This window comes from Ylistrum balloti, unplaced genomic scaffold (assembly GCF_031769215.1).
Source record: "Ylistrum balloti isolate Yb309-2 unplaced genomic scaffold, AGI_CSIRO_Ybal_v1 Utg370028, whole genome shotgun sequence".
Lineage (NCBI taxonomy): Eukaryota > Metazoa > Mollusca > Bivalvia > Pectinida > Pectinidae > Ylistrum > Ylistrum balloti.
Window position 1 is genome coordinate 845,939 of NW_026782092.1, and position 14,702 is coordinate 860,640.

General features: G+C 32.8%; 1 protein-coding gene across 1 annotated transcript in view; it reads left to right on the forward strand.

The window, feature by feature from the left end:
- The first annotated feature begins 2,878 nt into the window (after nucleotides 1-2,878).
- The window catches only part of LOC132548797 (uncharacterized), a 40,159-nt gene continuing 28,335 nt past the window's right edge, over nucleotides 2,879-14,702 (forward strand). Inside the window, exon 1 of the mRNA XM_060212690.1 lies at nucleotides 2,879-3,113. Coding sequence (XP_060068673.1) covers nucleotides 2,879-3,113 — 235 coding nt within the window. The remainder of the gene's footprint in view (nucleotides 3,114-14,702) is intronic.

Below are 14,702 nucleotides of genomic sequence, written 5' to 3' on the forward strand. Positions count from 1 at the left end.
GAAAACAAGTTATTAAATAAGATTTTCAGTGACAAGGTGTCGGGTTTAACAAGAGTTAAATTTCTTATTTTCCTTGATGCCCTTTTGCACCTACTGTCAAATGATTTTATGGGATCGACACTGTGATACGTATATATTATCAATCATCCAAATGTAGAATCTAGTCGGTCTTATTAAGATTTCGTATTCATACATAAGGAGTTCTGAAGAAAATGTGTCCAATATAATTTTGATAAGCTGGTAACGATTCTTCATTCATAGAACATTTGTTTCAGAAATTGTTTTGATAATGCAGTCATTAAAAATAAGAAAACTGATCTAATTCACAATTGTATGTAGTATATATACAATCTGTTTGTTAATAGATTTTTAATATGATTATTGCTCTCAAAGTAAATACATTCTTGTAAACCTAACGATCTTTATACAAGAAGGTAAAAGATAAATCTACAATATGTGTTTTGTGGCCTTAAGTTGCCATACTGTCCCTTTAACAAATATCCTTAATGTACAGAGACTACACCAAAGAGTTCCCGTGATATTACTTTATACCTCAGAACAGCGTTGTGACAATAGTATACATTATTCATATAGTCAAACCCAAGGTACTCAATATGATCTAAAGCAGTAATATAGCAGTAGATCGTAACGGGTCGATATCATCTGTACTAATTGATGATCAACGTACTGCGTACTGTAAAAGGAATATTTCAAATCTCGAGCTTGTTTCTTGAAAATTTTACACTGTACATGTGTAAAATCAGATACGATATCTTTACTTTTTATAAGTATTATGGTAGTTTAAAAACAACATCATTTATCGTTTGATGAGCTAGAAAACAGCCTTGCCCAAAGCGTTAAGCTGATCAGGAATTCCAACACCAAGGACTCAGTTGACAGATGGCACAATAGCAGTGTCGCGATCAACCATAGCATCTAACACAGCTTCACGGTCACGCATGCGCAGTCGCGACAGAAATAACGATCCATTCTAGGCTAGGGTGTTGACAAGCATGTGGTAGGATATATAGCGGCTAGTCGTATTAACGGTGCACGAATGTAGCAGAATCACAATGTCAATGTCTGACTTAGAAATTGGAAAATAATTCGAAATTTTGTTGGATTACACTTTAGTATCTTAATTCTAGATTTCTCTTCCAAGAATTCTTGGTTCCGAAAAATCGAAAGTAAGTATCAAATATGTGTCATATACTCACCTTTGTATAAAGTTTGAATATTTTTCTTTATGTTCTTATGATAGTATTGAAGCTATAACAGTGTTGTGGAATGACGGCACAAATAACGTTAAACAGCTAAAGGTTTTGTGATGTGATTAACCTTCATCGTGCTTTTAATAGTAAAACATATTATTGCTTCTCCTTTCAGGGAGTCGACAGATGATAATACTTTAACCTAACCGAGTATGTGAATCTATAAATAACCTATTCCTAATGTGTATAAATACACGGGTTCTTTTATTCTTTAATTTGAAATTACTTAGCACTTTTATATTGGCGATATACGACCCATTAATTTGTTATTAGGAATTCCAGTCTCTTTGTTCTTATGGTAAATGGCGTATAAAATCTAAGGGTCACAGAATGTAAGGCTGAAATTTAAATCAATCATGATGATAAAAAAGAATTACGATTAAATAAAAAAACCCGCAGAAGACCAGGCATTCCTGATGGGTATGCGACGTCCTCTGTCTGCTGCGGATGCCTCAATTTAATATCTTGTCACGAACATTTCTGAATTCATCCAGATCAATGAAATGAATTTATAAACGTAATTCTATTGATGAAGTTGTCGGCTGAATCGAATGCTTACTAGCTACATGAATAATTACTTTATAGGTACTAGATATGTAAGACTTGTTTTCTTATTATGTCAATGTGACACAGGAAATCAATTTCCGAATTGATTTTCCTATATTACACTACTATGATGTTTATTACGAAAACATCGTGCATGACGATTGACATTGCTCTGAGATTTCTTACTTACTGCAGAATCATATGTTTTAGTGGTGCGAAAACTTCGTGGTTTTTTATCTTTCCTGTGGGTCCTTTATTTCGAGGGTTTAAAATGCTCGCTAATACTGGTAGTGCCAGAATTGTATGTAAATAGATAAAATAGATGAAAAAAATCCAGTCATACGAAAATATATGACATTACAGTAACTTTACCAATACCGTCATTGACAGCTTCAATCCATGTTCAATAAAAATGCTCGAAACGAGAACATGATCTGATGACTTTTGTACCGTATAATTATAAATAGTAAGGACGCGTACAGATATTTAACTGAGGGGCAAATACAACTTTTCAAAGTTATCCGTATTCTACTTCTTTCGTTTAAAAGATACTACAGAGACTAGTTATTATACTATATAAGTTTATTGTTTGTGTATTCGTTTTACAAAGTTATCATACATATAATCTATAATTATAAGGTTGGTTTTCGATGAAGATAAATAGCATACCTATTAGACAGGGTCTTTCATATTATCAGGAAAACCTTTATGACTTTAAAGTCAATAAATTAACTAAAGTAATGTCCATCAAACTTATCTAAATGAAATGTATCCTGGAATTTTTTCTTTGTATATTTTTTAACTCTTTCCAAATGCAAATTGTAGCTTAATCGTACATTGGGTTTATGCTTAACATGATTGCTCTGAACGCTTCTTATTTTGTTAATCCCTTGCTAATGACTGTATACGTTATGTAATATGATTTGGTTTTCCGGCACTTTGTGTATATTTACTCTAGATTTTTCGAAATTTAAAAGGCAAATGCGTTATGTAAGTGTTGCCCATACAAGATATATATAAAACGATTGCTTTAAACTCTAATTTCTATATCAGCTACGACAATGGAGGATGGAGTCGGAAAGGAACCAACCAAATCTGCCTTCAGGAAAGGGCCTGGAAGGAAAATCAAGTTAAAAATGTCTTGGAATAAAAGTTCTAGTGTAGATACAGACAGTTCTGAATTGATCGACGAGTTTGTTAAGGATGTTATTCAGAAAGCGAAACAAGAATATTTATCGGAGTGTAACGGATTTAGATCAGACCACTCTGGATCTAACGGCTATCACCACTACTCAGGTAAATATATATTGATTCCACTTAAAGCATTTTTTACCTATATCTTTGAGTATCTTCCATGCAAGTTATTTCACTGCCACACAGATAATGTTTCAACTTTTTCAATGGAAGTGCTATTCGCAGAAGGCTTGAATTTAAGTAATTATTTCCATGTTTATATCAAAACTTCATCTCTCTATACGATTTACAGAGTAAAGAAAGATGACAAATAGTGTAAAATATCATCTACTCAATCTTTATTCATATTTTCTATTCATCTTGACGTACGCCTTTGTCACCCCTTAAAATTTAAAAGGAGACAGCTTTGACATGCATTCAAAAGATAGTAAAAGACACAAATCCCTTTTTAGTGACTATTCTTGAAACAGCTCCCAAAGAGCTCTATAATAGACATTATAATTTTACGAAGCTTCCATGCTACTGGATCGAATTTTACAGGCTCTTATTGGAATTGATTGTATCATATGATAGCGTTAAGAATAATTGATCACGTAACGCTCTCCATAATACTTTGTAATAGTGTTTAGGCCTGCATGCTGACGAAAATGTCGTCTCAGATTAGATCAAGTCAATGCCTTAGAGAATGACACAAGACTCTATATATAACCCCAAAAATACAGGATAGGTTGCGTACAATTTCCATTTAAAAATATTGAGTGATATATACATGCTACAAAATGTGGGCAAATTAAATAAATCACGTGAATTTATATCAGCATAAACCAAATTGAATAATGGTACACAAAAATATATTTTGTTTACAAGTTTATTCAATTATCCAATCGATAACAATGTAATACATTGTTTATTTCATAAACCGTTGTTTAGTGATCCTTTTCCATTCTAACTTGATTCTTAAAAATCTAATGAAACACATCTTTCTCCTAAGTGATCTTTTTGGTCTTAAATATAGAAGTCCACTTCTTCACAATTTTCAAACATAGAAGAAGCGAAAAAACGAACTGCAATAAAGCTCTATTTCAAGCCCTCAATGACGCCAGTAAAACTCAATTTGCACCAGTATCAGCACTGTTTTGAATCAGCAAGCTTAAAATAGACAAGGCCTACCATTTTCTAATTCCACTTTACGCCCAACTGGAACACAAATCTCGAAACAAGAGATTGAAGCCAAATGCCTTGATTTGCTTCATCTCATGCAAGGTAGGGACGATATCAAAAACAGCATAAAAAGACAAAAGTGAAATATTGCAAAAACAACAAAGAAGAAAACGACATGTCAACAAATTCTTAATTCAACTCAAATTCGATGAAACTTAGGCAAACCATTTTAAAAAATGAGAAAAATACACAAAAACTCCTGAAAATGGTACAAGGGAAAAGAGATCAGGTGTTCCAAAAAGGTAAGTATATTCTGCTTCCCTGCTGACGCCGGCCTTAGAAGGCTGGTAAAACCAAGCAAAAATGCCATGTTCCAAAATGTGAACGAGGTGAGCAACAACAGAACAACAAAATAAATGGTGATAAATGTAAAATCCTATGATGTTTACGTGTCGCAGTTGATTTGATATCCATGTGCCTATTCCCATTATCACGATTTTCGTGCAAGAAGAGATCAACTGATTGGTTTCAAAAGATGCATGTTGATGAAAATAATGATGATTTTATACGGCCGTCATAGTGATCTCATTGAGAAAAAGTCAATTTTCTTTGTGCGATATGAAGCTTGACGTGTTTTCTACCTGATAGTTTCGTTGTTTCGTTGTTCCCATTTGAGAATGTGTCCTTATTCACTTGGATTGGCAGGATTTACATAGCGGTGTCGTCAATGATGCAGAAGATGCTTACTCTTTCGGAATACCTGGTCGTATTCTCCTAAGTCTTTTTCAGGAGTCTCCATATAAATCTTTCTTTACTTGATATTTGGCTTAATTGAATATCAGACTGAATATTGATTATATTGATATGTTGGTATTATCTTGTTGTGATTACAAGGAAGATTATAAGTTTAACAAAAAAGGAATCACGACATGAATGGTTTAAATGTAAGTGGAAACCAGAATTCCTAATCAGAATGTGGCATAATATTTCACATCTGATTCGGGAATGAAACACCACCACGTTTCCAGCAGGCCAGACCAAAATAGCCAATATATAAAACTAATTCTACTTTCTTGACTTTTATCTGAAAACGCATAATTAGAAATGTGATTAATTTAACATTGATTTAGTTTCAACGTCATGAATTGTATAACGTTCCCATTCCTAACGGAAAAGGAAGAATATTATCTTCCATTTATGTTTCCAAGAATTAAATCATTGGGAAAAACAGATAAATTCATGAAAATTGGATTGTTGTCATTCACAATTTGCAATGGGAATTTTGATCCATATCCGAAATGGAACCCACCTTGCTTTATTGAATACTTAGGTACCATTTATCACTTAACTCAACTGATATACGACCTGATAGTGCTGTCGCTGCTATAAAATCGATTGTCTCAGTACGAATTCCGAATCGTCAAGGAGATGTTCCGGCCGCTGACATATGTTTGTCGTTATCTGAAATCGGACAGACAGACGGATGACCATTAGGGATATGCCCAACATCGTTAGATATGACACGGTCTTAACTGTTGACAAATATCAATATCATTTTTCAGCACGCACGAGGCGATATCTCGTTATGTCCGCCGTGTTATGTCTTTGGTTAAGATGTCAAATTTCATTTGTCTAGGTTTTCCCTTGGTTGTGGTTAAGAGTTGCTTCATCGAAGTCCAATTATATTGGTTTCTACAAAACGATGGGATATTCAACCCATTGTATTTATTCAAATTTGTTCCTATGTTTTCATCATATCAAATTTGATAAAGATGATTGGAAAATCCAATATATATATATTCACACTTGCAGCTAAATTAATATTTTGAGGCTAGTTATAAGTGTCATCTGGCTGAAATATTCTTAATTAAACTCATTTCTTAAGTATTGACATAAATGAATAAGTCTCGCAATAATGACAACATACGTCTAACATTAAATCATCTTTTCAATACATCTACAAATACCATCATCAAGTCATCATTTAAATGTCTTAGATTTATGTTACTTACAAAAATGGTACTGTCACGTCAGGTACAGAAAAAATAGAGATATTTAAGGATCTTAGTTTGTTTTGAAATATTTGCATTGAGCGTATATCATCCTTCTACCCAAATACTGCAGATGATCTATTCTGTAGTGTGTCGAAGTGTTTTGAACTACATTAACCTCGATCGTTACTGCTCTTTGGCTATCCAAATTAGCAACTGTGACTGAATTTTGACTCCTCGAAATCTTACTTGAAAGTGAATATTTCTGATATACAACATTTTACAGGACATAGTTTGGAATACATGTACGCATATGATGCTGAGTCGCACTGTGCTTTGGTGAGTGGCATTGAAAGTATGGCTTTTCTTTGGGAGATTCGTTGACGTATGGAAATGATTTTAAGAATATGCAGGTACTTGACGTTCTCTAATTTTTTTCGATATTGAAAATTAGGTTGATGTACTTTCCCATCTGACTTTCAACCTTTATTTCAACCCATGTAAATTTTCCTCAGTTGCCTCTAAGCCTTCTTCAGTTTATGTGCCAATATAATGCAGATGCAACTTACTATTAATTTGTATCAAAATAAGAATTCACTTTTGTGTCATTTCTACAATCTTTCAGAGATGTGAAATTACTTGTAAACAATTATAGCCTTTGTTATTCTATTTTTTATTATATGATATTTATGTTATAGCTTCAATTGTCCAAGGCACATATAGTCAATGCAATTAGAGACAAAAGAAAGGGAAAGTTCAGTGTACGATACACTGGTTTTGTCTATATTTCATAAACCGGAAAAGACAAAATCAAACTAACTTTAAGAATCAATATGAACTGTTCCGAATAAGACGTTAACAGATCACGACATCAAGCCATTTCTGACAAATCAATAAGGAGAAATCCGAATGTCTAGTTCTCTTCCTGCATACTTATCTCAGAGAAAAGAGTGATTTGTTCATATAAACCAACACTTCTAGCAGTAAAAATATATTGTATTCGTGTACTTTTTATGGGATCTTAGAAAAACAATTAGAATATACATTTTGTACATTTACAGAACCCATTATGTTGTATGTTATGTAAACTGGGCATGCTATTGATTGTTTAAGGTTTTCTTTTTTTGCAACCAAACTTAACGACTAACCTCAAGATAAATGCGCTTGAAATATGCTCTTCTTTTCACTTCGATATGAGTATCAGGACGTTTCTATTTTTGTTTTGTCCACACATCAATTTACACCATCATAACACAAACATTCACTACACACATAATGGTTTACATCATCATCATCATCATCATCATCATCATCATCATCATCATCATCATCATCATCATCATCAGTCATTTCCAACAAGATAATCTGACTATACTGCAGTCATAATCAACATCGTTATATAACTCATTTATCATCACCATCATTGGAACATATCTTTTGGCCATTATACCGTTACTGCAGCTGGCATGCATGGTTTCTAAAACAAAAGACTAGACAACACATATTGTAGAAAGTTGGTATTTATCTGAGGTATGGAAAACCCTTGAAGGGAGAGAAGTCTTCTAAATTTAGAATTTACTCCTGTCTACAGAATCTCAAAAGATAACGATTATTTAGTGTTTCTCATGGTCTGAAGACATCTTGATAGAAAAAATATGGCAGTTCTGTGCATAAGAGTGAAAATACTTACTTCCACAGTAGTTTCTGGAGATCATTTATTGATTTTAGTATTGAAAACCATTGACAACGACAATAAAAAAAATATCCTTATCGAGCATAACTTCAGATAATTAATATAAGTTATTATATTAATATAATATTTTGGCACCATTCCAAATGTTGTCAAATAATAAGTTCAAATGAGTCGTATGTTTTTCTTTGGTGAATTGGATAAATTAATAGATATAGTTGTGAAACCTACAAAAATTTGATAACATTTAAGTATTATTTAAGAACATTAAGTTTGATATTTTCTCTATCAAAGTTCAGTTTTGAAATTTCAATTAAATCAATAATAAGATGTACACCCAAGAATGTGAAACTTTTACAACCCCGCTGTTAATTAAGATTTGTGTGGTTTTCAATTTTTCTTTGAAATATCTTTTCAGAAAAGATTTAAGATTCCACTTTATGGTACCGTTCAACACATAATATGATGCTATAATTGTTGATATGTTTTCTGCATTAATTATATTATTACACAATAGAATACTATACTCTCAAAGGAATCAAAATTCAAACTGAAATTCAACACAACTATGACAAAACATGAAACAAGGAAACTCCCAATATTATGTATTCCTAAGTTAGGGTCTCCTGCGTCAAGGACGAAACCTGCTCTGTAAACCTTGGTCAATACAAGTAGATAATTTCCAAATGAGAACATGGTAAACCAAATCGGAACAAACACGTATACTGACAAGCTTCAGATGTGTTCCAACTTCATGTGGCCAAAAAAAAAAAAAATTAGAATATTCCCCATCGAGATCATTTTGATGACAGTAAAACTTCTCAATCATTTTCATCAACCTACGATTCTCGAAACCCAATCTATATCTTTTGCTCATAAATACTTAGTTTTTGTCAATATCAGGTATTTTCTTCCAATATCGTCGTCGCACAACACGCAAGTTTTCATTTCCTTCGAAGCTAACAGTCAATAACACACAGAGAAGCTACTAGGTAAAATAAGTATTCTTCAGCTTGATTTAATAATCAATGACGTCAATTCCTCGGTAGAGATTGTTTTTTTCATTATTTTTTTTCTCCCCGCCCCTTTAAAATAATCTTTCAATTAAAATATATTATAAGCATGTTTTACTTGCTGTATATACTACTAATGTTTTAGTCTTATTTTCGATTATAACACGATGTTGAAGCTAAACTGGCATATTAAGATATCTTGTTTGGTTTTAATTAAAGTTGAAGATTAATTCTTTAGTGTATACCTACTCTGTGTGTTATCGTATTCCATAACAAATGGATTGTTGAAGCAGAAAAAAAATCGTTGCATGTGATCAAAGTACTAGTTATGCGCCGGTTAATGGGTTCGCTTCCGTATTTTTCCCGAAGACGGCTTGATTTTTGCTAGAAAACATATAAATCATACATGCTTAGTTTAAGCCTGCAACTATGGTTTTTATTGTCAAAAAAGGTCCATATGTAAAATCTAGAAAAAAAAGAAGGGCAAATCTGATTGAATTTTCCATTAGTCTTACTATCCGAAAATAATCTGTTTTCTATGGAGAGGTGGTAGCATGTTTACAAAAACTAAACAAAAAAAAAATGTCTCAATTTCATTCATGATAAAATAAGGAATTCTGTAAATTAAGAATTACCATTTTTTTTATTTTTAATTTTCTCATAATGGTCAATTACCTGTATGTATTTCATACATTTTTTCTTCAAAACACCATATATGTATGGACACCCTACAGCAATTTGAGTCGTGATGATATTTTTAACCATCAAAGGGTTTGAGTTTTATCTATGAAGCAAGATGGAATTAATAGTCTAGGATGGGTGCTACATTGTTGTTAGTGTTGCAATAAAGACGGAAAACATTATAGAAATTGACATTATGAAGCAAGTTTCTTTAAAGAATGTTTCTGCCCGAAGCTCTGAAAGTGTATTGATTACCTAAACTGACTGCATGAAGCACTTCAGAGCGGATTGACAAAGACAGATAGAGTGCTATGTGAAATGCGGAAAAACGATAAAGGAAACGACAAAAATCGATGGACACCAGTTTTCTAAGTCGAAGATTTAAAAAGTTTTACAATAAAGTAAAATCCACGACAAAATTTATCAGTGAAGTGTTTGAAATCATAGATCTCCATCTATTTCCCATTGGTGCCAGTCCTGTTTGACGGTAGAAATAGCTTTTAAACAGTCTGATATAATATCAACATGTTTAAAATCACATCTTTAATGTCAATCAAAATGTCGTAATGATACACACCTGAGTACATTAGGACTATTTATTAATGCATTGTTTACGTGTTAATGTTTATATATATAGCTCTAACCTGAATCTTGGATCCAAGACATATAAAAAAACTCTCCCGAAACATATGGTCTTATTCTCCTTGTTATTTTAGTATCTGTTGTTCATATTTTGCCCCTGCTTTATTGAATTTAAGTTTGGATTATGATTATGTTGACATGTTGGTAACATCTTGATGGTTTTGAACATTTAAGAACCAAGAAAATATGTCAACAAAATCACATTCGAACAAACATCGTCTGTCAACACGATGAGAAGATTAAAACACGTAAAATTGGGAGTTGTAAAAATGAAACTCCAAACCATAGAGAGCTCTAATGGTAACTTTGCTCAGTTGAGAACATTCTCAGAAAATTTGAGTACGTTTCACCGAAGAACATACTTGAACATGGACATTTAAGTTGAAATTGAGCTTAAGCATGATTACATGAATACATACCCTGATTACAATACATCTGCGCTAGGAGATCGATGACCTTTGTACAGTTTTAGGACGGGATAAGTAGGCTACAACATCATAATATCTGTATTAATTAATTACTAGAATATAAACTTGTTAATAATACCTGGTAAATCGCAGGATTAAATATATTAGTTATGTATTTGAAACCAACCAATACAGTTAAACCTAGTCCAATATCATTCATCATATTAGCTATTGATCCACCACCCCACTGGTAGTTTATATTACAGTACCAAGACGAATATATAGAAAATCAATTGGAATTATGCTAGTTAATGTGTCCATGGTGTTCGCTCGGTAGGGGGCATAACATGTACTTTTAGTGTAAATCAACAGACAACCGTTAATACGAACCCCCCCTTCAAAAAAACCAAAACAAACAACAAAAAACCCAACCAAACAAAACAAAAACACACACCGAACAAGAATTTCCTTTAAAGAGTAAACCAATACGACGGTAAAACACAGTTCAATGTAAAATCAAAGCTTTGAAGTAAAAAAAGGGAGGGGGGAATGAACAATAGAGGCAAGCGGATAATTCACGGGGATATGACTAATCAACGCCACAGCAATTAGAGATCACTTGTAGAATATTCTCTTATTTTGCTTTTGTATCTAATTCATGTCTCAAAGAATGAACGGTTTTTGTAAGTTTGATAAAAATGCCCAGTGCGTTCCAATTCCCAACTTTAGTAACGACAGCCAGGCAAGAAGAACGTAAGGGAAATGCTAAAACAATTGCTTATCATTCATCCTTCTGATGTTTGATTGTAAAATTTCATAATGCAATATATACTGTATATTCTTCCTGTTTTCATAACCTATCTTTGTCTTCTAAACTCGTATTACAGTGTAAGGGTTTCACGTCATTGCTGGTGCATAGTAAAAAAAGCGGCAGAATCTTCTTACCAGCAAACAAGCATGGCATGGTCTTGTCCTATTTTTGCATAAAGCTATTCCAAGCGAAAGCGAGACTAATTGTATTATCCTGTGTTTCTACAGTAATAACCACGGTTATCCAGAAATGGTCAACATAATGACATATATATGTATAGGTCTGGCCATTTTTAAACGCCGGATATCGACAGAACTCGATTAAGTTAATGCCTGGAGAAGTGCTTGAGGAACACTTCTAGCCATGAGTGGTCAATTATGTACAATATATATATGATAGAGTAAATGTGTGACCAAAGTTTATATTAACGACCATTAAGAGTCTCGACGGTAGTTATAAGGATATTATTGAATTTGCGGGAGTGGTTTGCCAGTATTTTATCATAATCAGTGATAATGTAATGATACTGATAGCATTTATATAAAAAGTGTGCAATATGATAATAGGAAACAGCCTCTATGATACGAGCGAACACATGAGAACAGGAAAAATATCTTTACATACTTTTTTTTATTTCAAGGCATCAAGAAAATTCCAACATGTGAAAATAATCATAATCCAAACTCAAATTCAATAGAACTAGGGTAAAATTTAAACACAACAAAGATCTACAAGGATACTGAAAAAAATTCAAGGAGAATAACACTTTAAGAATAAGCGTCGTCTTTTTCATCGACGACACCCATCATGTAAATCTTGTAAAAACCAAGTAAGTCACTTTCTCAGTAAGATCCAAAACTCAAAATCTAATCGTTGAATTCTGTAGGGAATAAGACAATGATTTCTTTCTTATGTTGTAAATCTTTTACATTTGGCGTGGGAAATTTTTTCGCGAATTTAAATCCCTAGCGAATATTTGTGCGAAAACAATATCTTGATGACATCCATGTTGATTCGGTTACCAATACATTCCATATATCCAATATTTCATCGCTCGCGAATTTAAAGTCATTTCTAGATCACCGTTTGCGTAATCTATGTGATTTACGGTATCATATCGTATCTCAGTTTCGTCTATTCAAGGAAGTTATGTAACGACGACAGACTTGTTCTTATTGTCGAGCCGGATGTCTTTGATAGATGAAGAAAAGAAGACGCAACAATGATGGCTGCTGTTTAGAAAATGATATGGCACAAAAACACACCTTTCAGTACAAATTCGTGAATAGATAGATAAGAGCCAGATAACAAATTAACTACACAATATACAGCTGTTTTGCCCTACAAGGATTCTTCAATGATGAGAAAGGTCGACGTATGAAACCTAGAACAAGACTGAGGAAAACCAAAATTACTCGAATGAAATGTCAAATTAATAATTCAATAAATTTCACAATTTTCATATATCTGATAATGTCAATATAGTTATAATTAGAGGTTGGATTTTTCTCCTGGTAAATTCATATATAAAATAAGTGACGTGATCTCAGGAGAATGATGGATGAATCTGTGAGCACTAGGTTGACATGTCGTTATTCTGGGTAAAACATTGCTAGTATACTTCACTGCGGGGTGATTGATCACAGGAAGGTAACATCGTTTTTACATCGAAATCAGTCATTTAATTTAGCAATTACGTCGAGCAAAACTGATATCGCTACTGCTAGAAGTCAATACGTCGTTTATCGTGATCATAAAACAGATGACAATAAATATCTAGGGAGGAAAATCTGGGAAATACGTTCCTCAGAGCATTGCATTATGGGTATGATATACACACAACAAAATGGCAACTGATGAATGTCGGGGTTTTAATTGTATGTTTAGAATTGAAAGAGGGTTCTTTATTCAATCGAATTTTAGAGTAGAATTAAACTACTGATTGTCCTGTTCCTTACCTTGGTATTTATCGGTTTTCTATAGATTTGTTGTTAATTATATTTACTTTTATCAACCTGAATCAATGCTAATATTTTCACAAGGTCATTCTAGCATGTTTAGAGCTTTACTAATTGACGTCGCTAACAATCCAGACGAGTTCTAGCAGAAAGGACGTGGAATCTCTGCTGCATCTCACTTTAAATTTGTATTAGAAATAGCATTGAAAAAGCTTTGTTTGACATTTACGGAATATTTGTCGTTTTCAATTATTATGATTGAAATTGACTGCATTTTCACTTCGTTTCATTATCGATTAAGATTGAAATACCGGATAGTCACTTATTTTCTGTAGTACATGTCCTTTAACATCCAGATCGCGAAATCTTAATTCCTTAAAAATAATCCGTTCGTTTTAAATGAAAATCGCGAAAATTTTGACCCGTAAAAATTACTAGCTTTACGGTAATGAATAATGAAATATTAGTAGATAGTAAGTTAAATATCAAAGTGAATTTGAAAATGTAATCGAATCTATTTGTATAGCATATAGACACGTTTTACTGATCTTTCAACTCAAACGAACTGATAATGTGTATGTCACTTCGTTTGTGTACACACACCTTGTTAAACATTAAAACATTTGTCATTTCCCATGTTGCTGGTAGTTACAATAATGCCAGTCTCTAAACAATTAAACCAATTCTGTTTTTTGTTCTAGTCAATTCTTTTGATGTATATATCATGTAAAACAAATATCTGTAGGCTGGTCTTTGTCAAATTTGACTCCACGTTAACCATCTCTCCAAATGTCGATATGATCATAGCTTCAAAGATTTTTCTCGAGAGCTAATACTTTTGTGTTCTACCTTATAAGGCAATGACCTTCTTTCGTGTTGACAATGATACGTGCGCTAAAAAATTTCCTGCAGTCAGTTCTTTTATTTAAAAAAAGAACAGAATATTGCTCAGAGTTGACGGACAAAGAAGAATTTCGATGTTATAACACTATAGTACTGTTAGAACATTTGTACTGTTATTTTTCAATTACGATATAAAGTTTTTGTATTGATGATGACATAGGGACAGTCTTCCTATTACTTTATGTACCTACCTATCGTGACTTTAATTTTATTAGATAACTTGTTCTGTTTTGTCAGGAAAGAGTTCTGCTTTTGTCCAGAATCTTAGACTAATGTACCAGTTGCCTTTAGTTCTAAAGACTCTTGGATTCCGCCGGCGCCCTTTATAATCCATTTTCTTTATATAGACGGACATTTATTGTAAATTTTCTTTCTTTAACTAACCTTTCCTGACAAATTTGGCTCTGTTACATTAAACCAATAAATATCAATGC